Genomic DNA, 25,739 nt, shown 5'->3' with positions numbered 1-25,739 from the left:
GCCAACCATGAGTTGAAATCAAACACACGTTCCATCTAGTAATGGAGGCACGAGGATAGGATCCCAAATAAGTTGTTTGAATCTATGGCCCAATCAATCTTATGGCTTTTACTCACTACTCACCATGGTCTTTACACATGTACTGAGACAGAGAACAAACAATACTAGCCATCAATCCGGCCAACGAGTCATTCCAATGGATAATTTCAAGCCTCATAGTCACAACTTTAGAGGAGTGGAGTTACTTTTTCAAGCCAATGCATAGATAGAACTTTTATACTCAACGTCGTTAGAAACTTGCCCATTCCCGACACATGATGTTACACAAGGTAAGGACTTTTCCATGTGTTTTGTCTGCCAAACGAATTGAAGGAAATCAACCACGAAGTTATCCAACTGCTTCATTGGTCAATAAATCAAGGATACGGAGGATTGAATATAAGTTATAAGCACTAATTGCACCAAATGTGTGCGTGCGTGTGTATATATATTCAAGTTGGCGTGGACATATTGCTGAGGAAGAGAAATTAGTGCCTGCTAACGGAGGGAATGCCATGGGATCTGCTCCTTCCAGGGAAATCAACACAAGCTCGTTGACAAAAACGAGATAAAAATGGTTGAGTGCATCCATTGAAGGCGGGGAGTAGTCGGGCTGGTGAGCCTGCAAAGTTTTTCGAGCCGTGTTCGTTGATGTGGGAGAAGAGTGGGCGGACAAAAAAATATGCAGAGATGCGTGCGAAAGCCGGACCAGACCCATTTCATTCGCCCTGACGAGTCCCACCATTCACCCTCTCTCTCTCTCTTGGCAAGAAGAATCACTCCCTCCCTTCTTCTAAATTCTAATCTAATCCACACACACACCCACACCAACAATCTCTCTCTCTCACACACACACACACACCCACACACCCCCCCCCCCACACACACACTCTCTCTCACTCTCTCTCTAAGTTTTTGTTCATTCATCCATTCGCTCTTCTTCTCTCTCTCCCTTCGTTTCTCTCTCATCCGCTCTCTTTCCCCTGCACCCTACCCAATTGCTCTGTGCTTTTTTTTCACAAACCCTAATCTCTCTCTCTCTCTAGATCGCTCTGTGCAGAAGCTCTCTGTTTGCAGACTACCGACCCATTGCCAGCTATCGGTCGAAAGAAGAAGAAAGCAGCAGCAGCAGCAGAAGAAGAAAACGCTTCTCTTAAAAGAAAGCCATTAACTCTTGATATAGGATCTCTCTCTCTCTCTCTCTCTCTCTCTCTCTCTGGTTCTCTTCCCCGTTTAATCAGATAACTCGAAACGAGGCGTGCAGAAACAGAGCTTTGCCTTTCTGAAAGTATTTTCTGGTCTGACGAATTCCTCTTCCTTTTATCTTCTTCGTGCAGATCTGTGCAATAACTATCAGACCAGATCTCTCTTTCTCTCTCCCTCTCTGCTATTCTTTTTCATCTTGATTTAAGATAGTAGTCCAGATCGATACGTATATTTGAATTACTACCTCTTCGATCTGTCATTTTGTTTTGGCTTACCAAGTTAATTTCCCCCCCTCGTCATCCTGCTAAAGAAATAGTTTCTCAGATGATATATACTCTATCTCGTTGATGCTTATGCGTTGCTTTCAGAGATCAAGATTTCGTTGTGACCACCCAATGAGGTTCTGCCGAGGTTGTGAACCAACAAGATTTAGCCGTGCTCAAGTTTCTGTCATCATCTTACAAGCTTCCTCAATGTTTTAGAAAGTCCTGTGGTTGAAGAAGATCCCATCTTCACCGAGCAAGATTCTATTATGACCCAGTAAGATTTCGACATCGCCCAGCCAGCGAGATTCCGGATTTTGTGGCCATTATTCCGTCTTATCTAGTGTGCCTGGTTCAGATTCCAGTGGTCAAGAATCGTGTTGAGGTTCCATCTATCTTGCCCAGTTAAAGTTCTTTTTTGGCCCGGGATTCTGTTTTCTTGTACTGGAGAATCCATCCTCAGATCTACAAGACTCTGTGTTTTTTTCATGTTCAAGATTCTGCCTTTCGAGATCAAGATAGAGATTCCATCTTGCGTTGTGATACATATACATAGATATTGACAGATATATGAAGAAAAGATAAAGAAAAAGATAAGAAGGAAATTGAGGGAATGATATGCATGGGCAGCGCCGTGAAGATAAGCAGCAGAAGTGGCACATGTGGTCTGAGCCATTGCTCTCCTCTCCTCCTGCTCTTTCTACTGCACACTATGATTCTACTCAACTGAATTCTTTCTCTAAAGTGAGTATTCTTCTCATAATTTGTTTCGTAATTTACCTCATATAAACATGTGATTTATGTATAATATATCAACTAGGTGATTGATGCATAACTACCATGTAGTCTTATCATTGATGCAAATAAAAGTTTGATGCAATATCCAGCACATAAACATATGATTGATGTATTTCTAACATTTAAACATATGATTAATGTACGAAAACACAAAAACTATGATTTATTTAGGAAAAACATGTGTGATTGATGCATAAACAACGGGGAAACTTATGATTTATGCGAAGCTAATGTGTAAACTTATGACTGATGTATATAGCTAACATCCAATGGTGGAATATGTGCCCTCTCAAATTAAAATTTAATTTGTAAACTCCAAGGTAGGATTTTAAGTCGTAATATCCTGGATGGGAATTGACGTTTAATCTTGGTGTGGATCAACGGCAAGAAAGTGGAGCAGAGCTCCAATTCGATTAATCAGTTATTGAGTGAAATAGAAAGAATCGATAGGAGTTTCTATTCATGTATTATAGAAATTATGATTAATGAGGATTACAAAATTCTTTCTATAGCAAGTAGTTAAAGGCTCATTGCTGAATATGAAATTCCTAATCAAAGCTCCTATTAAATTTGAAATTTAGTAGGCCTAACTTGTCTCCATACCAAATTTTTTAGGGTTATCTGTTGGAGGAATCCACTTCTTTTTAGTTTGAAATTTAGTAGCCCTAATTAATCTCTTTACCATAACTTGGATGTTGCCCCCGTCTCAATTGCAGTAATCATGAAAAATCTGAACAGTCTTTGGATTTTGAAGAGATGTAAATTTCTTCATGGTCTGGATGCTAGCTGACACTAGTTGTGTTTATCGCCATAGAATAAGCACAGATAAATCACTCAAACATGATTCATGAAATTTAATGACTACTTTATTTATTTCCTATAAAACAAAGCTACAAAAGCCCAATATATTAGTGGGCTAATAAGTGGTCCAATGTTACTTCTTTAAGTTGCAACAGATATTATAGTAACAAAGTTGGGATGTTTTGAATATTTTAAAAGCAACTGTCTTTCATATTTGCATATTCATCTCTGGGTTAACTGCATACAAAAGAAAATTATGTTCTATTGTGTTGAGCGATCTATCTACGTCGCCTTTTAGGCATTATTCATAAGAGACTAAAGACTTATCTTTGTTATATGTACTTTTTTCATGTTTTGATAATGGGTCTTCGACTCTGAACAAAGCCTGTTGCCTTTGATATCTAATTTTTTATGTTGATTAACAGGCTGGTCGTAAGATTTCTGTTGGAGATTGTGCACTGTTTCAGGCTGAAAATGCTCCCCCTTTTATTGGGATAATTAGAAAGCTTAGAACAGATAAAGAGGGAAACTTGAAGCTTTGTGTGAATTGGCTATATAGACCCAGTGAACTCAAACTAGGCAAAGGTGCTTCAGTTGAGGCGGCACCGAACGAAATCTTCTATTCCTTTCACAAGGATGAGATATCGGCAGCATATTTGCTTCACCCTTGCAAAGTCGCATTCCTTCGAAAGGGCATTGACCTTCCTCCGGGTCTTCCTTCATTCATATGTAGGCGGGTTTATGATACTGCAAATAAGTGCTTGTATTGGCTCACCGAGCAAGACTATACAGATGTAAGTAGTCCAGACCTGTATCTTAGAATTATTCAAACATGATGTGAGCAAAAAATGCTCAACATTTGTTATACTATTCAATATACCACAGGAACATCAGGCAGAAGTAGACCAATTGTTGGATAAAACCAAACACGAGATGCAAACGAGTACACATTCACAAGGGATCTCTCAGAAGGCTTCAAATACACCCACTTCATCGAAAGCTGATGTGGCTCTTTCTAATCAAGGGAGAGGAAAGAAGAGAGACAGAAATGATCAGAATGTGGATTCAGGAAAGCGTGATAAGCTTGTCAAGGTGCAGGAAACTGATTCGAAAAGAGAAAACATCATGATGCGATTCGAGGATTTTGCAGCTTTTGCTGATAAGGATAAGGAAAGAGGCCTTTCTAACACATCATTAGTGGAACAGCTCGTTCAAGTGATGATCCAGGAACGGAGCGAAGGTAATAAAAAGATGGCTGATGTTGTTTCTCGTAGAGTATTGCTGGCAAGAATTATTGCGGCAACAGAGAGGGAAGACTGCCTCACTCACCTCGTCCAACTAGGAGCTCTTTCTGTACTAGATGACTGGTTGCAAGAAGCTCATAAGGGAAAGCTCGGAGATGGAAGTCCCAAAGAGAGCGACAAAGGATTAGAGGATCTGTTGTTGACCTTACTTCGTGCACTAGATAAATTGCCAGTGGATTTGGATGCATTGAAAACATGCTTGGTTGGAAAGTCTGTTAATAACCTCAAGAGCTACAAGAATACTGAAATCCAAAAGAAAGCAAGGAAACTTGTTGACACATGGAAAAAGCGAGTTGAATCAGAGATGAACTCTTCAGATGAGGGCAAGTCTGGATTGAATACCACAACAACTTGGTCTTCTAAGGCTGCTAATGAGACTCAGAATATAAAAGGGCGATCAGCAAAGACCAATCCAACCATGAAACTGTCCTTAAATGGCTGTGGTTCTACTGTAGATACGAAGTCTAATCCATCTCCACATCTCACACCTAAAGATAATGCTGTGAAGCCACACACTAGTGTGACAAATGAAGTGCTAGCTCCTATTAAGGAAGAGAAAAGCTGCAGCTCTAGCCAATCACATACTAATAGCCAGTCTTGGTGTAGTGGCTCGGGAAAAGGAGTCGGGTCCTTGAAGGAAGAAGCGAAGACCCCCGTTTCATCTTTGGCTAATCGATCCTCTGCCACATCTGTGCGCACCGGCCATAGCCATTCTAGCAAGAGTCATACAACTCTTTCTCCAAGACTTCAAAGAGATACAAGTGGCAGGCACAAAGCCTCTACAACGGATAAGGCCAGTTCTACAGTGGTGGATAAAGGAATGGGTGATGGAGGAGGCCGAGCCGAAACAAATAATAGTCAAAGGTTAATAGTACGGATCCCAAATCCAGCACGAAGTCCAGCTCATAGTGTTAATGGTGGCTCTTTTGTTGATACAACTGGTGTAGCCAACAATAGGTTGTCTTCACCAGGTTCAATAGATAAACATGATTCTGTTAATGTAAGTAGCAAAGCTCCTGTTCATTCTCCAGACACTAGTGGGGATGCCAAATGTGGTGGCAGTAGCAATTATACCAATAGGAGGAGCTCTAAGGCTGATTGTAAAGAAGAAATAGATAGGTCAGAGACTGATACACTGGATGAGGGCCATTGCAGATCATTTGGTGTTGAGAAAAAACCCAGGGAACAGACTAGTGGCAAAGGTTCATCAGATGCACACATGGTAACAATAAAGAGTGCACATGCGGAAATTATAAAAAGTGTACCCCCAATTTCTAAACTCATTACTGATATCCCGAATACTTCTAACCCAAGCCTCGAGAGACATTCCACTGACACTATGGAAGGTGGGATTGGTTTATTAGCAAGTGTAGCAACATCAGAAGGGCCTGAACATGAGAAAGTCTCTGTTGGTAGAGAAGGGCGTTCTCACCTTGAAATGGAGTCCACAATGCAAGCGATGGTTTCAACTGAACCAGCATGCGACAACCTAGAACAGAACGATGGTATATATTGCATTGTCTGTTGCTTTTACTATTATAATTACTTCAATGTATAAAACGTAATATTCACATTCTTCTGCTCAAACATTTGCAAACAAGTGTGTATGTTATGAAAACATACTTATGTTTTTTTCACTTTTTTACCTTAAAAAAGGTTTTACCTTATAGCAAATAAGAAATGCAAAAGTATGGTATTTATCATACTTCGAGGGTGTTTACCATACTCGAATGCGAATGCATGTATGGTTCATACTATGCTTCTATGTATTCTGATATTTGATTGTCTTATGTTTTTAGGTGTGAAAAGCAAGGAAGAAGATACCATAAATGGATCCTTGGAGTCTAATGCTACATCTGAGAAAGTGTCAACACCTCAAGAGGCTGTCGAATTAGTAGTAGACCCCCAAGGGATGCTAAATAGTTCGGAGTTAGGCAACGAAAAATTGATAAAAGACGTAGCAGACATCAAGAATTCAATTTCACCAACTGGCAAAGAAGTGTGTGATCAGTCTATAATGATGGAATCTTGTGTTCATAATATTCAACCAGAAGTTTTGACAAGAGAAGCTGGTAGTGAAGCGAACATACCAGTATTGTCTACTGATATGGGTAATGTTAACTCTTTGATGGAAGTACCACAAACTACAACAACCACTTCTGACAGTGAGAGATCTTTGGGACGTAAGATGTCATCCGCTTTTGATGGTGAGAAATCCTTGTCACAAACCACCACTACCGCTTTTGATAGCAGGAGATCGTTGAAACAAAACACTGTAACTGCATTTGGTAGTGGGAGAACTTTGACAGTAACTACCACAACCACTTTTGATAGTGAGAGATCTATGGGTGAAAATCCTGATGATGCACAAACATCGTCTTTAAAGGGTGCAAGACCAATATCACCTATTTTGGATACCTTTACAGCAGAAGCTTTAGCTTTCACAAATGCTGGCATGATTAACCCCTCAGAACAGTCGGAAGAAGATCCTCTTGAGATATCCAGACAGGCAGCGAAAGAAGTCAAACAGGAAGTCAAAGGCACAAACAACTCCAAGGTACATGATGATGTCTCAACTAGCCCTTGCAAAGATGAAAGAGAGTTTGAGGGACAAACCAGGCCTTCCGAAGATGAACATGAAGAGGAACCTGCCTGTGAGGAAATGAAAAATCGTCTGACTGTTCATGCTGGCACTGATGTAAGTGTTGAAGACAAAGGAATTGAAAGACCTCTTAGTGATGATGCATCAGATGCTGATGCTAGTGCAGTGGACTTAGAAAGCCGTCCACAAAAAAGAGAGGCTGATATGGATAAGATTCAAACGGCAGTAAGCGAAAATGAAGTAGAAGAATCTTTTTCACACTGTAGCGATAAAGAGAACATGAGGTCAGATCTAGAAAATGTACTTGATTGTGGTTGTGGCTCTGATAACAAGGAGATAAGCAATATTGATGTGTCCACAGTACCTGTGGAATCTATAGATTCAGAGCTTCCCCCTGTGGAGGAAGCTGCAATAGATGGTGAGGTTGCTTCATTATCCGTTGGTACTAAAAAGCTTGGAAGCAAAGATGTGGATAGACCAGTATTTGATCTGAATGAAGGGTTTGATACAGAAGAGGCCACTCTTGATAACAATGAGCAGCCAAGTTCAAGTCCTGTTGTAATGTCCTCTGACCCCCCTATATCAAACCTATCTATTCAGACTAACTCAATTGCAGCCTTGGTTGCCACTGTTTCAGCCACCAAAGGGGCTTTCATACCTCCATCTGATCTTGTCAGAATGAATGGAGATCTAGGCTGGAAAGGATCTGCTGCTACAAGTGCATTTCGACCTGCTGAGCCACGCCGTACTGCCGAAACTTGGCAACTTGCTCTGGATACTAATGCAACCAATACAACGACAGCTGATTCTTGCCAGAGTGCTAAACAAGCAAATCGGTTCCTGGATATCGACCTTAATATTGTGGATGAAAGAGGCATGGAAGATTCATCTAACAATGTTCCTTTGACATCATTAAGGCCGGAGTTGGATCTGAATCAGGTAGATGAAAGTGAAGAGAGCATGGTCTCTTTTCCAAACACAGTTCCAGAGAGTAATGGTGGTGCTCCTCGAGTGATTCTTGACTTTGATTTGAATGATGGGCCTGGTTTGGATCAAGAAGAGGCTACTCTGTATCATCGGCAGCATAAGGATGTTGATAATGCTAGAATGCCAGCTTCTGGCGTTGGCGTTGTGGGCTTGATTCAGAATCAAGCAGATGCAAGCCGGTATTATTATCCGGCGAGCTCTGTTCCTTCAACGATGATGGTTCCTTCATTTTCTACCCATAGAACAGACCCCGTATACTCTATACAGAGTTCAAGGCCTATTTTCACCACAGCCCAAAGCCTTGGGCCTCACAATACTGGTGGCATATATCCAGCTAGTGCTACTTCAGGTATCTCTTACACCACGACAATTCCACCCACTTTCTCATATGGCGGCTTTCCTTTTGGGGTCGGATTTCCTCCTTCTGCTTCTTCATACAATGTAACCTCTACATACAACAATGTAACCTCTACATACAACAATGGAACATCTACATACAACAATGGAAGCGCTGCTACTATTACAGCACCCCATGTCGTCACCTCTTCAATGATGCTTCCTTTTCCGACAGGTGGTCCAGCCCAGGTTTCACACTATGTACGGCCTTACCTTATAAGCAGCATGGGTGGAGAAACTCAAGGAGGAGATTTGGGTGTTGCTTCTTGGGTAAGACCTAACCTAGACTTAAATGCTGGCCCTGATGTGCGTACCAGAGATGGCGGATGTAATATTCAATTTCCTTACCCACAACCTGGATCATCATCGTCGTCATCATCATCGACATCATCATTATCATCAGGTGGTGGTGTATTGAAAAGAAAAGATCCCGATGGCGGGTTCGACCAATATAATAGACCTGGCTTCAAGCAGATGACTTGGCAATAGTGTTTTTTTTTCTGTAGTACACTTTTTTTAAGGGTGATAACAAGTTTCTTTTAAATGGTTTGCACGTCACTCACTTGATTCACCTGAGGAAATATATGCCTTTTTTCCTTCTTGTGGTGTGCTTGTGAAGGGTGAACGAACATTATACGATAACTACTACCTCAATTTGGTGGCGGTAGAAGGCTAGAATGTAACCTCACTGTAAATTTGAAATTCACTACTTTTGGCATTTTGTATAGATTGTATTAATGTTGTGATCATAAAGACTACTTAGTGGCCAGTGTGTACTTTCAGCAGAATTTGTGGGGCATGCTGAAACATGTGGATACAAGTACAATGGGCTAATTGCTAAGCTTGGGAAAATTGGCCGCGGATAAATAGACTAGGATATGTAAAGATTTGGTGGGCTAATAAGGAGGCATGCCATAGTTTCATGATCCACATTAAGTTCTGGTTTGTTGATATGGAATTCAAATGCAAGGTCTTGTCCTAGATCACCAAAATTGATTTGAGTGTTCCTATGATGTTTTGAGATCAATGGAGAGGTTGCTAGTAACCATGATCATTGGGATGTCTCATAGGCATCCTTTACCTAAAACACCTTGGATCTTCCCAGATATTGGCACTAAGATTTGGCAACTAGCCATGAGTGGGAAACTTAATGTGGTATACAATTCAGTGATGTACGTTTGATAATTGATTGCCTCACCTTTTTGATACTTGTCACATGCATAAGCTCTCACAGTTATACCCTTATATCAATAAGATCTGGAGAAAAAAAAACTTGTTGAGTTGGAGTGGCACAATGCACAAAGATGTATGTACATGGCCCAATGCCTCTATGTCAAGTGACCACTTAGATGCTAGAAGAACATCTAAAGTGACTCCACTACTACAGACAGCTGTCCATGTATGTACATGTAAGTAAATATCTAAATCTATAATAGTATAATGTGAAATTATAGAATGGTTAAAGTACTGATATATAGAATTGTTTATAAGCACTAATTTTTTCAAGGTAGTAACCTTAACAATATCTATAATCTATATTTGTATGCTTTCAAACATATGGTCATCCTCCGTGTATTTCATCAAATTTGCCTTTTACTCTTTTGTTGCACATTTGCTTCTATACCAATTATATTGTAGTTAGAGGTAATTGTCCACATGATTTATGGTGTAACAAAGGAGAGATTATTCCCACACAAGTCTCTGTACAAAATATGCATGTATCATGCAATTTTCTCTTAATCACTCTTTAGTACAATCTACATTAAAGGTGGAAAGGCACCCAACAGCGCTCTACACTAACAGAACAAAAACAAATTGATTAGATGACTCAGCAATACAAGGCACAATCACATCGGTTAAAATTTCTTTTAAGAATATTCTCATTAGATATCCGATGAGTTGAACAAAGAAGTGTTAACTTAAAGTTGTCCATATAAACAACAAACATAGCTTACTTCTATAGGTCCAAATGATATTGAGAACACACAAGCAATTTCATTAACTTGATGATAGGAGATCAAATGACAAATCTGAGAGTGTACTCTGGGATCGTTCACATCGATACAGATGGATATGTTCAATGACATATTGACATTTCATTCTTCAGATATCACTCATGTCATTTGGCAGTTGAAAGCAACGCTCTGCATCTGTTGTCTTTTACCTGACAAAACTAGTAAGGTTTAACTTCCACTGAACAAGGAAGCCTAACCATGCTGAGGCTTTATTTTTACCTCACCAAGGTGGATCTTGAATACGCTTTTCTCAGTTTTGAGCTAGTTTCAAGGTTCACAAGAATAAGGTTTTGGTTCCAGCTTATGTGTTTAAAAACTTTTGACGCTTTCTCTTGAATTGAAGACTCACACCACTTTCAATTGATGTAGAGCTTAGCTGACACCCAATAGCATACAATCCTCATTAACACGTATGGAGAAACCAAGTAATGGTTCTCACATATAATCCCTGCCTGAGAACTCCATTGAGAAAGACATGCTTTGACATTCATCTGAAACACAGGCATCCATGACTAGCAGCAAGAGATAAGATGTTGTGATTGGGTATTATCTGTGTAATTAAAGGTCTTCATCAAAATCCACACACACTGTTGAGAATAGCCCTGTTATCACAAGGTGCTTGAATCTTACCCAATGCTTTGTGGACTCTGTATTTGGTTTTGTAAAGACACATTACACCAATTAGCTTGAACTTGGAAGGCCAATGTACTACCTCACAATAATCGTTGCTATTATTTGCCTCCAAGCCTGCCTGCATAGTATCTCATGCCTCATCCATTGAAGCAGGCTTGGTTGCTGTAGATAAATGCAGGTCATCGGGGGAAAGTTAACAAATTGCCCCCCCTCAAAGATTTGTTGCTCCTCTGCATGCTGAGAGTAGTGAACTGACTTCAATCCTGTTTTTGATTTCATGAACTCCAGCTGACGAAGATACAAAGGAATAATCCCATGATGAATTTGTATCTCCTTACAGAGGATGATGAGATGGGATGTCATAATCAGAAAAGGCAGAGGAATACGCATAGATGTGTTCATGGAAAATGGCTCCCATCAACAGAGGCTGAGAGACATGATTCAATGAAGATAAAATCACGACTTACCATTCTTAATGTCATTTCCAGATCATGAAGGCGGAAACCTTTTGATTCCACACCATACCTGAGTAAAATCAACCTTTGCAGCTAGCCTTTGTTGTTGCTCCTTGGGTATGTGGATTGGCATCCAAAAGAATATTTTTTACGGCAGAGGCAGACCATCAGTTCTGGATGTTGCCTATTTTGAAGGAAGCCTCAGGCCGGAACATCCAATACAGCGATGGATGGCATTGCTTGAGCCATCTCCATGATGGTGCATTTCTGTGCTCTGTGCTCTGTGATTAACATCTTTACCCATAAATTGCTTTCACCTGAAGAATAGGTATAGACATAGGTGATCCCCTTGCAGGTGTCAGGACTCGAGAGGAAACAGATAATATTATACAACCTACAAGAAAAAAATCAAACGAGTGAAGCAACACAGTCTCTTCAAGACATATAAGTGTAGAGATGTGGAACAATTAAAAAATAGAAAGCAAGATTTGTCAAAAGTCTATGAAGGCAGAAAACAAGGTTACTGGGCAGTGTATCATTGTAATGTAGCCATATATATGAGAGTACACATGATAATTTATGGTACCCTCATCAAGAATATTGCTTTTTACTTTTCATTGCTCTAACATATATATGAATTGCAGCAATTTTAGTGCACATATACTGTCCTCGATTCAAGACTGATACGATCAGTCTGATTTGCATTCCCATGGATGTTAATAGAACTTTCTTTCTCTCAACATTTTAAGATGTAATCTCTTGTTTGGTCTTATAGGCCATTTTTTCCTCCTAAGAGACGTTGCTATATCTTTCTTTCTCTCTTCTTAGTCTCCACTCCCAAATATATCAAGCATATTTTCCAAAACTACGGCTTTTTTGTATACTCTCTCCAGCCAATTTCACATATGTCAACTTATTCCCACAAAACTTTCAAACCTTTTTGCAGCCACAGTATGTTATCACAAAGGACCCAATAAATGCACGTCAAACTACAGAACAAAATGCATCATTCAACATGATATGACAAGATCTGCTTTGATTGGAGGAGCACTACAAAATGACTTGAAATGGACATCTTTTTATCCTTTAACTTAGGGCATAGATTTCTTTTTTAAACTATAGAACAATATACATTATTCAACATGATACAATAAGATGTGCTTAGATTGGATGAGCACTCAACAAATGACTTGAAATGGACAGCTTTTTATCCATTAACTTAGGAGACAGATTTCTTTTTTAGGTAAAGATAATAGATAAGAAGAGTTCTCTCACTGAAACTTGTCCTAGTGATCATGGGTTTGTTGCTTTAAGAAATTGGAATCTTGTTCCGTATACAATCCATACAATGGAAGAATACTGACTAGCTTCACAAGATAGACGCAGATTAGCATCCTTCACAACACTGGTGCTCCAGTTAAGCACCGACCATCATTGTGAATTAATATACTATAAATGCAAACATAAACATATTTATGTGGCATCTGAAATCTTATAATCTAACAAAATGCTTGGACATCTCCTATTACAACTATTGGAGTAAATTAACATGTCCATATCAAAGAGTATGATGCAGTCAATCAATTCGATGCTCCTTAATAGAGCTCAAGTTGTTGTATTGCATTAGAAAGCACATCATGGACTGATTGTATTTGAGCTACGTTGGTGCGAGCAAGATTCTTGAGTGTTTTAAGTATAAAACACTCACGAAAAACATCAGTATCCCCCACATGCATTGCTAGATAGGATAGTAGAATCAGGGCCGGCACTTGGATATCTTTGTCATGATCTGAGCCGACGAGTTGAACAAGGAGAGGGACTGCGTTTGCATCCACAATGGCCTTGGAATGCTCTAGATGCAAAAAATTACTGGTATGTGCAAATTTTTCAAGAGCACGAGCAGCTTCGGCAGCCACTTCAGGGTCTGCATTTCCTAACTGGTGTACCAGAGGATGAATTACCTTTGTTTCCTTGTCCGGAAAAATTCGTGACAAGGATCCGATAGCTTTCAAGCATGGAACTTGCACATCTGCTGGCCCACTTTGTATAAGCCTAAGTAGCTGATCTATGATGGCTTTTGAAGACAAGGAGTTTTTCTTGAAGGCAAACCGCCTGAATTCCACATCTCTCTCAGCCGCCGCCGTGATCTCCATTACGGCCATCACGGATTTCCTCAGGGCTTCATCAGTCTCCTTTCCCATTAACTTAGCAAAACAAATAAGGGCCTTGGTTTCAACAATCTTCCTGCAATTTTTTACATTGTTCTCTGCCAGTTTCCACAAAGCCGAAGTAACTTGAATCTTGAGCTCTTTCTTGATCTCAGGGTCTTCATTCTCCCATCCTTTTTTTTGGCGCTCTCGTCTTGATAACCCATGGAAGTCGTATGAGTCACTAAAACCTCGAGTATGGCGAGGATGTTGGGAAGTAAGATCTTGTGTTGAGGTACTTAGGCTGAGATTCCTTGAAAGCCCATGATATTTCTTATCTATGAAGATATCAGAATGAGTTGACTTAGTGTCCCATTGATCATCGAGCTTTCCAGTGTCAGAACCCGTGCTCATCATCATCTGGTTCCACCCGACTTTCTCCTCCACAACTGAGGAGCTTCTCAATATTGTGTTGATCCTTGCAGAAGAATACATGGCATTGCCTCGACTCAGCTTATGAGCCTCCGTGTCCATTGCCTCTAAGGCTAGGAGGGAAACCAGGGGCTTGATGATAGTCTCAGTCGAGAATGCAGTTGCATCAGGAGCTTGAGAGGCCATTTTAGCTATTGCCCAAGCTACCTTTGCTTGTACTCTCGTTGGTCCATCTTGAAGGATTCGAGCGAATATAGGAATTGCTCCTTGTTCATAGATTTGCTGCATTGATTCATTATTGGATCCTAATGCTCCGAGGGCATCAAGGGCAGCAAGTCGACCCCCGATGGTAATCCCATGCTTAAGCAACTTAAGCAATGGCGGGATCCCCCCTTCCTCAATCACAAGCACACGGTTCCGATCCTTATCAGATGCAATAGATGCCAAATAGCTTGCTCCTTCTTCCTTCTCTGTCGGACTACCCATATGAACAAGAGCTATTTGGCCCCATACCCATGCAAGCATAGGATCAGTACTTGCAATTGGTGGCAAACCTTCCATCCCTCCCCTCTTTCCACCTTGGCTATTAGCAAACATCCTCAGTAGCCAAGATACATCACCAATAGCACAGTCCATTGCACTATTAACTCTACCCATATCTGCAGATGCCATGATATTGACCATTCTCTTGATCATTTCAGTCTTCTTGCATTTTTTCAAAATAACAAGAGCTTTCTCAAGAGTGATAGATACTTCTGTGAGGATGCGTTGGGCAGGGCGTTCATATAAACTGGACGCATTGTTTGTCTGGAAGAGGCGTGAAAAGTTCTGTAAGAGCTCAGCAAGGGTCTCAATCTTCTGGGTTATCTCAACACAATCCTGTTTGAAAAACTCGGTCTCTTCGGCGGCCTTCCTCACAATCTCTATGAGGAGAAGAGGCTTCTGGACAAGTGCTTCTAATTTCCCCTCCATTGTATATATGTATGCACATTTGGGTTGAGCAACAAATGGCAAATGGATTTTAAGAGTTCTACATATAATCTAGTATGTGATCAAAAAAGTATAAAGGGGATTGATGTATAGAAAGATAACACAGGATTCAAAATGTCAAGGGTAAGCAGGCATAGGAAATAGGAAGAAATCAAGAAGAAACGAGGAACCAAAAGGCCTGAGAGGTAGATAGAGAGAGAAAGGGGCAGAGAATAAAAACAGGTACTCTGTATTTTTGCACGATTAGGGCACTCTCTACTCTCCTTCTCTGTCTGTCTGTCTCTCTCTGTCGTGTCTCTCTCAAGATTAAAAAGATCATACCTGTCATGTTCGAGGCGATGCATCGCACGTTCAGCGAACCGCGCAGAGTTTTGTGGAGACCCCATGTTCTTCTTCTTCTTCTTCTCTTCAGTCTCTTACATCTTCGGAGGAACTGCCATGCCCATCTCCCTCCCAATTCTCAAAAGGATTGCAAAATTAGACCCTTAGTTTCACATAACTACAAAAATAGCCCCTTCCTTCAACTTTAAGTCCAAATTCCCCTTCATGCCTTTTTTATTTTTATTTTTTTATATCAATCACCTCAGGTCATGGAAACCCCCTCCCCTCTAGGAGAGACTACTCCAAAGTCACATAACTTATAAGAAAAAACCCGCTCACAAAAACCTCTCTAGTACCCCTTATGTTTGATTAGATCCCCGAATCCCCTCATGTCCTCTCTTGTTTGCTAATGTATGACAAGAAGTGATGAAAGACGTAAAAAGAAGAGAGGCCAGATCTTTGATTTACTAGCAAAAATGTGTGTGGCTAAGCATGAAGTCACATGTATTGTGCCATGGGTATTGCGCCTCATCGTATTTGAACTAGTTGCGATAGAGGCCATATCTAGACAAACATATATGATATGTGTACTCAAACGTCATGATTGTGAATCACCACGTGCAAAATAATTTGGTGGAAGAGGGGAGTAGTGGACAATGACTGATGGTGGTTGAAATAGACTGGCGAAAACATCTTAGTTTTAGCATTCGTGGTCTTTGTTTAGTGGGAATTGGAGATCATAGCGATAAGGAAACCAATTTAGATAGAAAAGAGAAAAGGGATGTATGACATAGGTTATTGATAGCATTTCCTTGCATGTTAGAGATGGTGTCCTATGTGGAGAGGAAAAAACTAGGGAACAACATAAGGTGACATTAGTGGTCTTGAAATGTGGGTAGAAAAGAATATCTATATTGAATTATGACAAATTAGAAGTATTGTTGGTCTTTCAAGAGCATTCCATCCCTTTGGAACCAGTGCAAGAAGATTGTATTGTAAGGAAATTGAAAGAGGGAAGTATGACAAATGTTGACGAAACATATCTATTGGTCGTCGATTAAAGTGTGTTGTCTTTCAAGGACCTCCAACTTTGTCATACAACACACAATCTTGGACATCTTACTCACATTAAGTCATTGAGCTATATCTGTAAGCAAATGCAATTGCAATGTAATTGTCACAATGCTTTGCCATCTTTTCTATTGGATTTTCTCCCAATATCTTCAAATCTTTATCACATTGGCATCTTTTCTTAAGTGAATGTGGTTGTCATGTTTCCATTGTTTAGATGGTAGTCCAAGTACATTGTGAATGTGAGTTGATGACCACTAACATTTATGAGTTATGTCATTTTTAACAAAAGTTGATGTGCATGATGTTTCTGAAGCACATTTGAACCACAATTCAATCTCACATCATAGAGTTCTTTTTACCTCAATATGTTGTGAATAAACCATCTCATAACATTGAGGTGTTTCCTAAATCCATGATCCTTACAAGTATCTTTCTTTTGCTATGAAGTTTAGGCTTTATAAATTGGCATTTTTTTATTGCTTGAAGCGTTAAAAGATGGCGCATCGTATAAATTTTGGCAATGAACATGAAGATATGATGCTATGGCATGGGCAAAATTTGTGAGGCACGCCCATAATATTTTTTGAACCATATGAAGACATTCACACAACTACATATTCATTATTTTATTGTTTCTTTTGTGTGCGTGTCACAAATTAGATGAATCATTGTATAGGTTGATGCAATGTACATGGGGGGTCTACAAGCATACTTGACTAGATGATGGACATTGAATAGCTTGGGAAATATGCAGTATATAAATACGTGGCATGCATAGTACACTAAATCTATAAATAACTGTGTGCCAACATACAATATGAGAAGTATACAAATTTAGATGTGAGACTTTACATATCTAAGCACGATGTTGACAAATTAAAGTCCATATTTTTATTTGAGGCCATGCATATTAAGAGTTTGTTCCTAGAGGAATGGCTTTATAAGATCGTCATTGGTGTTTTTCTACAAGAGAAGGAATGAAAATGATAATATTACCCCTTAAAAGGCAATGGCAATAGCCATGTGGATGTTCGGAACTCATAAATAATCAATAACAAACATACATTCTAATCCATCGTGCCTCATGATGGGGATTGGAACATGTACATCTTGGTAAAGAAATTGTATCCTACAACACAAGAATCTTGTCAATGGTTGCTAATTGTGTGAACTTTAAAAAGAGAGTGACTATTTAGGTATTAAGACAAGTTGAACATGATAGGCATGCATATGTTATGATAAAACAAAATTGATGAGCTTATGTGCATTAAAGGTGATTAATTATGATGTTAACATCGACTTATTTGTTAAATAGGTTTTTAACCCCCCCCCCCCCCCCCGACACACACACACACACACACAAGAAAACACAAACACCATCCCTATATTTTGACACTAATGCATGTGGTATTCAAATACTTTAGATCGTATGTTTTCTTAACACTGCACAATTATAATCATAGAGCAAAACATGGCATATGTCGATCTCAACAACCATAAGAAACATATACAAATGATACACACGATATTGTGAAAATTACTAAGGGTAGTTGATTGATGGCTAAGCTCACATTCAAACACCAATGATTAAGAGAATGAGAGTTGTCATTATAGTGGTGCAAAGATGTTCATACACTTTGAAAATAACACTTTCTGAATACTAAGAATAAAAGTAGAAAAGTGATTTATGTTGCCTCAATGTTCTAGAAACTAAAGAATTGCTTTAATTAACTTGTAACCAAGACGAAACCATCGTCAACGACATTAAACATGTTTATCACTTGTTGACATGAGTTAAAGAAATTAGGTCCGCATAGTGAAATTCAGGAACAATCTTAGTGAAAACATGGGGGAGAGTGCTTTTGCAATATGTAATTGTTTGTCCCATGCTTCATACTGCCCCATTCTGGATGTTAATATATCATCATCATCTCTCGCTCTATCTCATCATCATCGTTGTCTCTTGATTGGTAACCTCAATATTCTTTGCAAATGACAATAATTTGTAAATAAGTCACAAACAAAAAATTAACATTTGATTGACTCATGGATGTACTCTTTTGGAGGAACAACCATTGGTCCTTGACACTTGCATCATTCCATTACGCTATGGGATGGTGCAAGTTCCCACGAAAGACTTAAGTGGAGTGAGTCTATTGGCTACTTGAATATAGCTTCAAAATAGTCTCACTTTGAGGTGAAACATGTGTTTGAAAATGTGTCTTGAACCTTGTTTTTCTTATATGTATTGATTTGTTTTTCATATGCTAGTAGCATAATGCTAAAAAGATCATATCCCTAAAAGAATGTAATATAAAAGAGTGGTCGGGAGTGCAACAAGCATGCCAAATATCACCCTGTCTTACCAAAATACAAAAATGCATATTTAGTTAGGAACAAGTAAATAAACTTGAGATGACGTAGAAACAATTGACATTTTGTAGATGAGGGGAGCACATACGCTGTGCTTAAAATATCAGGATGCAAGTCATACTCTCGTGAAAATACGAATGGAACAATCCCTTGGGGAAGTGCGGCCTGAAATTTTAAAACACACTACATTAATCTTTGCAAAGATTATATTCACAAACTGGTCCACATGTGAAAAAGTGGAAAATGTTCATAATGTACTAATCTGCTTCAAAAGGCTCCCCAAATTCCCTTTTGTCTTTTTTAGTTTGTTTTATTGTCACTAAGTGTACTTAAAAGTTACCAATATTATTTCATAACATTATCAAAACATGCAAAACATGAAAGACAATTGTGATATGCAACATGGATTGGTGTTGTTTTTTTGTATTCTCGCATATAATTGATTCTCATGTGCCTTGGAAGTTGGTAATAGCTTTGTTGTTAGTTGTCCCTTAGGAGATAAGCTCGATAGATACATTGAAGGTGAATTAAAAAGAAAAATATTTAACAACTTTGTGTGTTGCTCATGAATGGGAAGAATGAATTTTTTTTTGTGAATGGAAGAAATATTAGACTCTAGAAAAAGATTTACACATGATAATGATATGCAATGACTAAACCCTCTTCATACTAACAGATTTATATCATTTCATAGTTTCAACAATTGTAATTGTATATTGTAATAATATATCTTAGAAGTGTAATTGTATATTGTAATTGTATATTGGGGATTATGCTGTTTTGATTATGGCTGATCTTTGATGTACTTCTTTTGCTAACTAATGGGAAGTAGTGTTTTTTTGGAAAAAAAAAATCCATCTTAGAAAAGAAAGTGGTTTCATGAGGATACACACTATTCACGTGGGATTTAAAAGCTAGTCTACATGGCTTTTCTCATATTACGCTGAATCACTCCATGTGAGGTTTCTAAGCAAATTGTACACTAATTAGTTAAGATTTTTATGTCATATGTAATCTTGTCTATTTTTACAATAGCTATTATTCCTAACATGCAATTTATTCTTAAAAGTTGGGAGGGGTCAAAGAAAGGCAACAAGTTACAACAAAGCAAAGGGACAGAGAAACAAGGGTGCTTTGTTAGTGTGGTTGATAAGACATACTTGAACAATGGCAGCATGTAGATGAACCCCTCTCAACCCAACTACAATTGATGTTGTTGCCATGATCGTAGGTCCTATAAGAAATCTTACAACCATTGCAAATATTGCCAAGGATGTGCCACATGCAATTATCTTAGGCTGTAAAGCCATGAATAAGCCTGTCATCAACAAAATATATCTTAGACTAGGAATGTAAGCAATAGGAAATGTGATAAAATCTACATATATACCTAAACTAAACATTGCCATTCCAAGGCCCGCTTGTGATAATATCTTGAGGGACTCCGAGATTATCTTAGGCATTGTTATTCCATACCTATGAAATAAAATTATTTTTTTGATGTCATATATTAAAACGAAGCGTCTTTGCTAGCATGATGAATTTGGGGGTGCCTAAAAAAATAGTGATACTATATCATAGACTAGAAAGTGTTGATAAATTGAATGGCCACTTAAAGTAGCAAAGGAGGATATAGTTTAAGTCAAGAAAACCGAACTATAAATATCTACCTTGGCAAAAATAATGGGGGGCATTATTGATAATTCATGATCACCTTTGTTCAATGTGAAGATGTAGTGATATGTCTTGAGACGTGGACATGATTTTATATCATGCACTTGTAGGTGTTTTGATGCTATAACTACACAAAAGTATTAACAACTAGGGTTGGTTTATGGCATGCATTGCCTATGAAACTAATTTTCAAACTAACGATCTTGACACTCCTTAGTTGATTTAACATGGGACTCCTAGAACACGTATACAAAGAATCTGCACCTTAAAATACATGTGGCGTGTCTTTGTACCTAGGGAAATCTAGCACCTACCACTAAAACATGATTTATACAAATATGGAGGGACATTGTAAGAATATAAATTATATCACTCATCATTAGAAGAATATAGGACATTTATCATGTGGATTAATGGAGTAGAGACACATGAGCTCATATTTATTAATGGATGTTTTGAAGCTATCAACAATGATACGTTGTTGTGTTTTATGACAACGCCACTCCATTGGAATCCCAATCATTATTAGCGATGGAATTTTGCTCGTAATGCCAAGTTAATTTTTGTATTATCAATACTAAGATCATATAGTGGAGGTATTGAATCTTATTAGACACTTTAGATGACAAAGGAAAGAATATGAGAAAGCAAATTGGGTCCAACATATTCACTAGTAGGTGGCTGCCAGTTGAATGATGCAAAATAAATGCCTCTAACATGATATCCTTTCAATATTATGGGTACTACCAATGATAGTGGTGCATAAAGAAGTAGCTAAGATTTGACCTAATAACTGTTATTCATGAAGATTAATCATGGGGAACACATAAGGATGGATGTCACCTGAATGCAATGAGAGACCAAGCCACACCAATTAGGCTCGCATAAGTGTTGGGGTTTCTAATGAGCTTGTGGAATACCATCTTGAGGATGAGCTTGAGCATGATTGTGGAAGAAGGTAGCATTGGCTTCAATGGTAACTCTTTGTGATCACCATGCTCATTATTATTCGCAGAATCGTGTAGTTGCAACTCGCCAGTATTCGTCATCGTTTGTGTAACTTTCGACGGCGAATTATCTCGATTGACGTCTTCAATGCCAGCGATCGAGTGTAGCTCCCCATCCATTTTGTTTTTTGATCTGTCCATGTTATGATTAGTACCTGTTTCTTGTGAATCAATCAATAATTGCTGCTTCTTGCTCCTGAAACTAAAATCTCGTCTCACATTGATCGGTGCGAGCGTTGGGCTCGCTGGGATTTTGTACTGCACATAATTTGTTGCTGCTATGCAGACCATGTTGATGATATTTTTTAAGGATTATTATCATATGGCGCTCAAGTAAAAATAAATAAATGGTGATGATAATCAAAGCTCAAATAGGTGAACCAATTTTTAAAAAAATGCACATGCTTTTATAGTTAAATTTTTTTTCCTTTAATTTAGTTAAACCAACATTTGATCTAAAAGTGGTGGTTTTTTCTGAATCAGCTTCTTATTCCAGTCATAAGATTCAGCTCAAAATTATACTACGAAATTGTGCTGCAGATGAGACGAGATAGAATTGAGATGGAAGGGAGAAAGAGGGTGGATTTGAGGAATCCATACCTGTATGGATCGTATGGTGCAGCTGCTGTCGACCAAAATTAGAAGAAGAAGTAGAAGAAGAAGAAGGAATGATAGCAGGGGCATCTAAATATAGCTGTGCATCCACATCTAGAGGCAAATCCATGTCTCTTCTCCTACCGAATAACGCACTACTGCTACTAGTAGCATTGTAACATGAATTCATACCTGCTACTACATTACCTTCATACTTATTATTAGGGCTACCACTATAATGATAAGGAGCTGTTGTCTGTTGGACAAATACATTGGACTTCTTGTGCTTATCAAATACATTGGTGGCATCAGGACTAGAAGTGATCTGGTCAGCAATGACATTGAACATATTGGGATGGGCCACCTCTCCGGCCTTATGATCTACAGAGGAACGATTCCTCGTATCGTCATTACCACTACAGTTATGGAAACCGGCACTTGCACTCCGGAGAATATATGCGGACGAGGCGGAGGCCGACGACATCCGGGCGGCGGGCTCAGTGAAGGTGCTTGTAAATCCAAGGGTACTACTACTAGTACCAATACCGAGGTCTAGAAGCTCGAGCTCGAGGCCCGGTGGCGGCAATACCATGCTTATGGGTGTGGCCGTGCTCGTGACCGAAGATCGGCGCGGCGAATTCGTGCTGTACCGTCCGCCATGCTTACCTATGTCCTGCATATTGTAGTAGCTAGCCGCCGCTGCCGAGGATCTCCGAGGAGACATGATCAAGTAGGCCCCACCGGCCCCCGTCCCTCCTCCATAGAGATCCATGTTCATCACCGAGGCCGACCGCCTCCCCGGCGAGGACGGCACGTAGAAATCGGTCACGTAGAATTCTTCGGTCACGCGTTGCTCCATGAGCACTAGCCGCGCCGCCCGGAACTCGAACATGAACAATAGAAGGGTGTACCAGATTATGCTCTGGAGCACCACTACTTGGACCATGAGCTCACCATAGAGCTCACCATACATGGCCTGCAAGAGGGGTATCCCCATCACTAGGGTGTTGGGTAGGGTCGACACCGAGAACAGCGTGATCGTCCAATCGAAACTACTGTTGTTCTTGTTGTCGCCACCGCTACTACCGCCACTACTTCGAAGGGTCGTCCAAATGCCTAGGCAGACCAGAACCACGAGTTTCGAAGCGGAATCAGCCAGTATGAACCGGCCGTCCATCTTGTATGGATCGTTCTGGGATATGAATGTGAAGCTTAGCACGGGAATGGCGAACACGGCCACGAATCGGTTGATCCCCGAGCATTGAACCGCGCTGAATATGCTCCACCAGCGGACCGAAGCATACCCGAGGAGCATCGCTACGTAGAGCGGTACCATGGCAGAGATGACTTCATAGAAGTCGGCCGCGGTGATCATTAAGTGCTATTGATAATTTGAGGACTATTAGCTTATAATTTAAGGACTATTAGCTAATAATTATGGTAATGGTGGTAGGAGTGAATGCAAAAGATATGTGATTTAAGTACAATGTAAGGCTTCTTATATAACAAGTGTTCATATTGCTTTTTATATTCTCATAGGAACTCATTTGCTTTTTAACCAGCAATTTGTTGATACAATCATTCTAGTAGACCCAAACTAACTTCCACTATCACTTTTGTCTTCGTGGGTTTGGCTCTACACAAATAGAGCCTTCTTTTCGTCCGCTCCGCTCATATGACCTAAAATTGTTGGGTGGGATCGGGCCCAACATCATCTCGTTTGATGTTGCATACTTCAACAAAAAAGGTACCTTATCTTCTTCCATCAACTACCTTACTTTGAGATGATATTTTGAATCTAGTACAATATGTTTTTGTTTTCTTTGTAGTGTTTTAGATTCTTGGCCTAATTCGTAGATGTGTCTATCTATATAGGCAGATAGAGACAAATTTATTGACAAGTTTATGTGGTAGAAGAAGGTTATGAGGGTGTGGAGAATTAGAAAGATCATATACCGCAGTGCTACAATGTGCTTGGCATGGATGGGATGGTGTTTGTGTCTGCCCTTTAGAGCTAAAGTGTTTTCGTTGGAGGATTATGGTCATGGTATTATCCTCGGTGGATACTTTAAGGAAGAGGGTTTATATTGCCATTGGAATGGGTTCCTAATTAAAATGGGATTGTAGGTTAGATTTATCAAAAGAACATTCTCTTTAGAAATATGTTTGTATATAATAATAATAGTTTTATAATGAACCATTGCATGCATAAACTAAAATTAAGATTGATAGAAGCTGATTTTTTAGAGTATTTAATAGTGTTTAAACCGTTAGAACTTAGAACCCTAGATATGAAGGGATTCACATATATTAAATGACTATAATCTATTTGTATGCTCTAAAGTAAATCAAAGTACATGTATTTTGAGGAAACATTATAATACGTACATTAATTAAATTACTTTTGAGATTTGGGAAATTTAGCTAACTAAACATATTCTCTATTGTCTTAAAATTAATACCATATGACTTTGCCTAGCTTAAGGCATCAATAATAATTTAAGTAATGATAAAGGAAAAAGTTTAAAGTTTTTTGTTTCCAAAAAATACACTACTTCCCATTAGTTAGCAAACGAACTACATCAAAGTTCAGCCATAATCAACAAAACTCACACTACTCCACACAAAACTAAGCATAATCCCCACCCTGCTATTTACAACAAAAGTATCCCGCTAACTCTTTTTACATGGTAACCACATATTTACATCTTCTGTCCACTAATGGAAGTCAATGACGGAAACAACCATCTCGGAGCTTGGTAGTTCCATTTAGGCCTTGACGCTGAATTTACCATCATAGGAGAATGACCCCATTTCAGCAAAAACTTTGACCAAGCCCTTTCTGCTTCATCCGAGTTCCCTTCAATTGAGTTGTATTGTCCCCGCAACCAAGATACAAGCTTGAACCAAATGTTTAGCAACACTTCACCGCTTGGGAGATTTCGTTGCTGGAAAACAAACATACATCGTCTGGTCCAAATGTGCCAGACTGAGAAGCATGCCACCAACATCCATATCTCCTCAAAAAAACCAGAGTTGGCAAAAAAAGTTTAAAGTTATTGTATACATAGATTAAATCATAACCAAGTGAAGAACATTTTATCTTTTGTTTTCACATTATATTTCTATATAGCTAAATGGTTTTATGGATTTCTTATCATTTTCATTTCATTTATGAATGGATTACCCTTTTGAGCAGCTCATATTTTACACTTGTTATTTCAAGAAATAGATAAGTCTCGTTATAAAATCATGAGTTTTACTTGCTTTATGAGTGATATAAATTTCTTTACGTTGCAAATTAAGATCAAACCCACCCATTTCTTTGGGTTCCTTCTTGCAATCTGCAAAAGGGATAATGTAGCCGGGTTAGGAGATGATTAAAGCTACTTGAATATTGCTCACATTGTATTAACAGATCAGATTAATAAGGATCACTAAGATGTTCAACTATTTCACAGAGTTTATCTTGGGTCCTTGGAAACATGTGTAGGGAACACATGAGATTTCATTGGAATCAATAGAAGCAAGAGATTATCTTGTTTGCTCACATATTCCAATAGTGAATCTCTAACATGAGAAACGTGGCCAATTTGTACTTATGCATATTCCTCACAAGTGTTTGTGC

The 25,739-nt window shown here is 39.0% G+C and overlaps 3 protein-coding genes across 5 annotated transcripts; 1 reads left to right on the top strand and 2 right to left on the bottom strand.

Annotated features, from left to right (window-relative positions):
- Positions 1-1,030: 1,030 nt before the first annotated feature.
- Positions 1,031-9,121, top strand: LOC147868837 (uncharacterized). The gene is made up of 4 exons (XM_087323918.1): positions 1,031-2,252; positions 3,533-3,901; positions 3,993-5,916; positions 6,211-9,121. Exons 1-4 carry the CDS (start codon positions 2,127-2,129, stop codon positions 8,883-8,885), a joined length of 5,094 nt encoding a protein of 1,697 aa, XP_087180044.1. The 5' UTR covers positions 1,031-2,126; the 3' UTR covers positions 8,886-9,121.
- A 3,496-nt stretch (positions 9,122-12,617) lies between these two features.
- On the bottom strand, positions 12,618-15,488 carry LOC147868836 (uncharacterized). 2 transcript variants are annotated; one of them, XM_087323907.1, is made up of 2 exons: positions 15,390-15,488; positions 12,618-14,957 (listed from the first exon to the last, which is right to left on the bottom strand). In XM_087323907.1, exon 2 carries the CDS (start codon positions 14,772-14,774, stop codon positions 13,095-13,097), a length of 1,680 nt encoding a protein of 559 aa, XP_087180033.1. In that variant the 5' UTR covers positions 14,775-14,957; positions 15,390-15,488; the 3' UTR covers positions 12,618-13,094. The 2 variants fall into 2 exon arrangements, with proteins under 2 accessions (XP_087180033.1, XP_087180028.1); XM_087323902.1 differs by lacking the exon at positions 15,390-15,488 and having other exon boundaries at positions 12,618-15,250.
- Positions 15,489-18,050: 2,562 nt separating this feature from the next.
- LOC147868835 (putative auxin efflux carrier component 1b) lies at positions 18,051-23,563 on the bottom strand. Of its 2 annotated transcripts, none has more exons than XM_087323893.1 (6): positions 22,118-23,563; positions 21,354-21,795; positions 20,227-20,312; positions 19,997-20,154; positions 18,925-19,001; positions 18,051-18,820 (listed from the first exon to the last, which is right to left on the bottom strand). In XM_087323893.1, the coding sequence occupies exons 1-6, from the start codon at positions 23,484-23,486 to the stop codon at positions 18,754-18,756; spliced, it is 2,199 nt and encodes a 732-aa protein (XP_087180019.1). In that variant the 5' UTR covers positions 23,487-23,563; the 3' UTR covers positions 18,051-18,753. The 2 variants fall into 2 exon arrangements, with proteins under 2 accessions (XP_087180019.1, XP_087180024.1); XM_087323898.1 differs by having other exon boundaries at positions 21,354-21,792.
- Positions 23,564-25,739: the final 2,176 nt, after the last annotated feature.

This window comes from Azolla caroliniana, unplaced genomic scaffold (assembly GCF_043228905.1).
Source record: "Azolla caroliniana isolate FFs.n. ecotype wild unplaced genomic scaffold, voAzoCaro1.0.p SCAF_1, whole genome shotgun sequence".
Classification (NCBI taxonomy): domain Eukaryota; kingdom Viridiplantae; phylum Streptophyta; class Polypodiopsida; order Salviniales; family Salviniaceae; genus Azolla; species Azolla caroliniana.
This window is presented reverse-complemented; position numbering and strand designations above follow the sequence as displayed.

Coding starts and splice junctions, on each gene's coding strand:
- LOC147868837 (XM_087323918.1), top strand. CDS start 2,127: ATGCATGGGCAGCGCCGTGAAGATAAGCAGCAGAAGTGGCACATGTGG. Junction 2,253..3,532: donor AACTGAATTCTTTCTCTAAA/GTGAGTATTCTT, acceptor GTTGATTAACAG/GCTGGTCGTAAGATTTCTGT. Junction 3,902..3,992: donor CCGAGCAAGACTATACAGAT/GTAAGTAGTCCA, acceptor AATATACCACAG/GAACATCAGGCAGAAGTAGA.
- LOC147868835 (XM_087323893.1), bottom strand. CDS start 23,486: ATGATCACCGCGGCCGACTTCTATGAAGTCATCTCTGCCATGGTACCG. Junction 20,313..21,353: donor TGGTCTCTCATTGCATTCAG/GTGACATCCATC, acceptor TTTATTTCATAG/GTATGGAATAACAATGCCTA. Junction 18,821..18,924: donor CCTGATATTTTAAGCACAGC/GTATGTGCTCCC, acceptor TTGGTAAGACAG/GGTGATATTTGGCATGCTTG.
- LOC147868836 (XM_087323902.1), bottom strand. CDS start 15,050: ATGGAGGGGAAATTAGAAGCACTTGTCCAGAAGCCTCTTCTCCTCATA.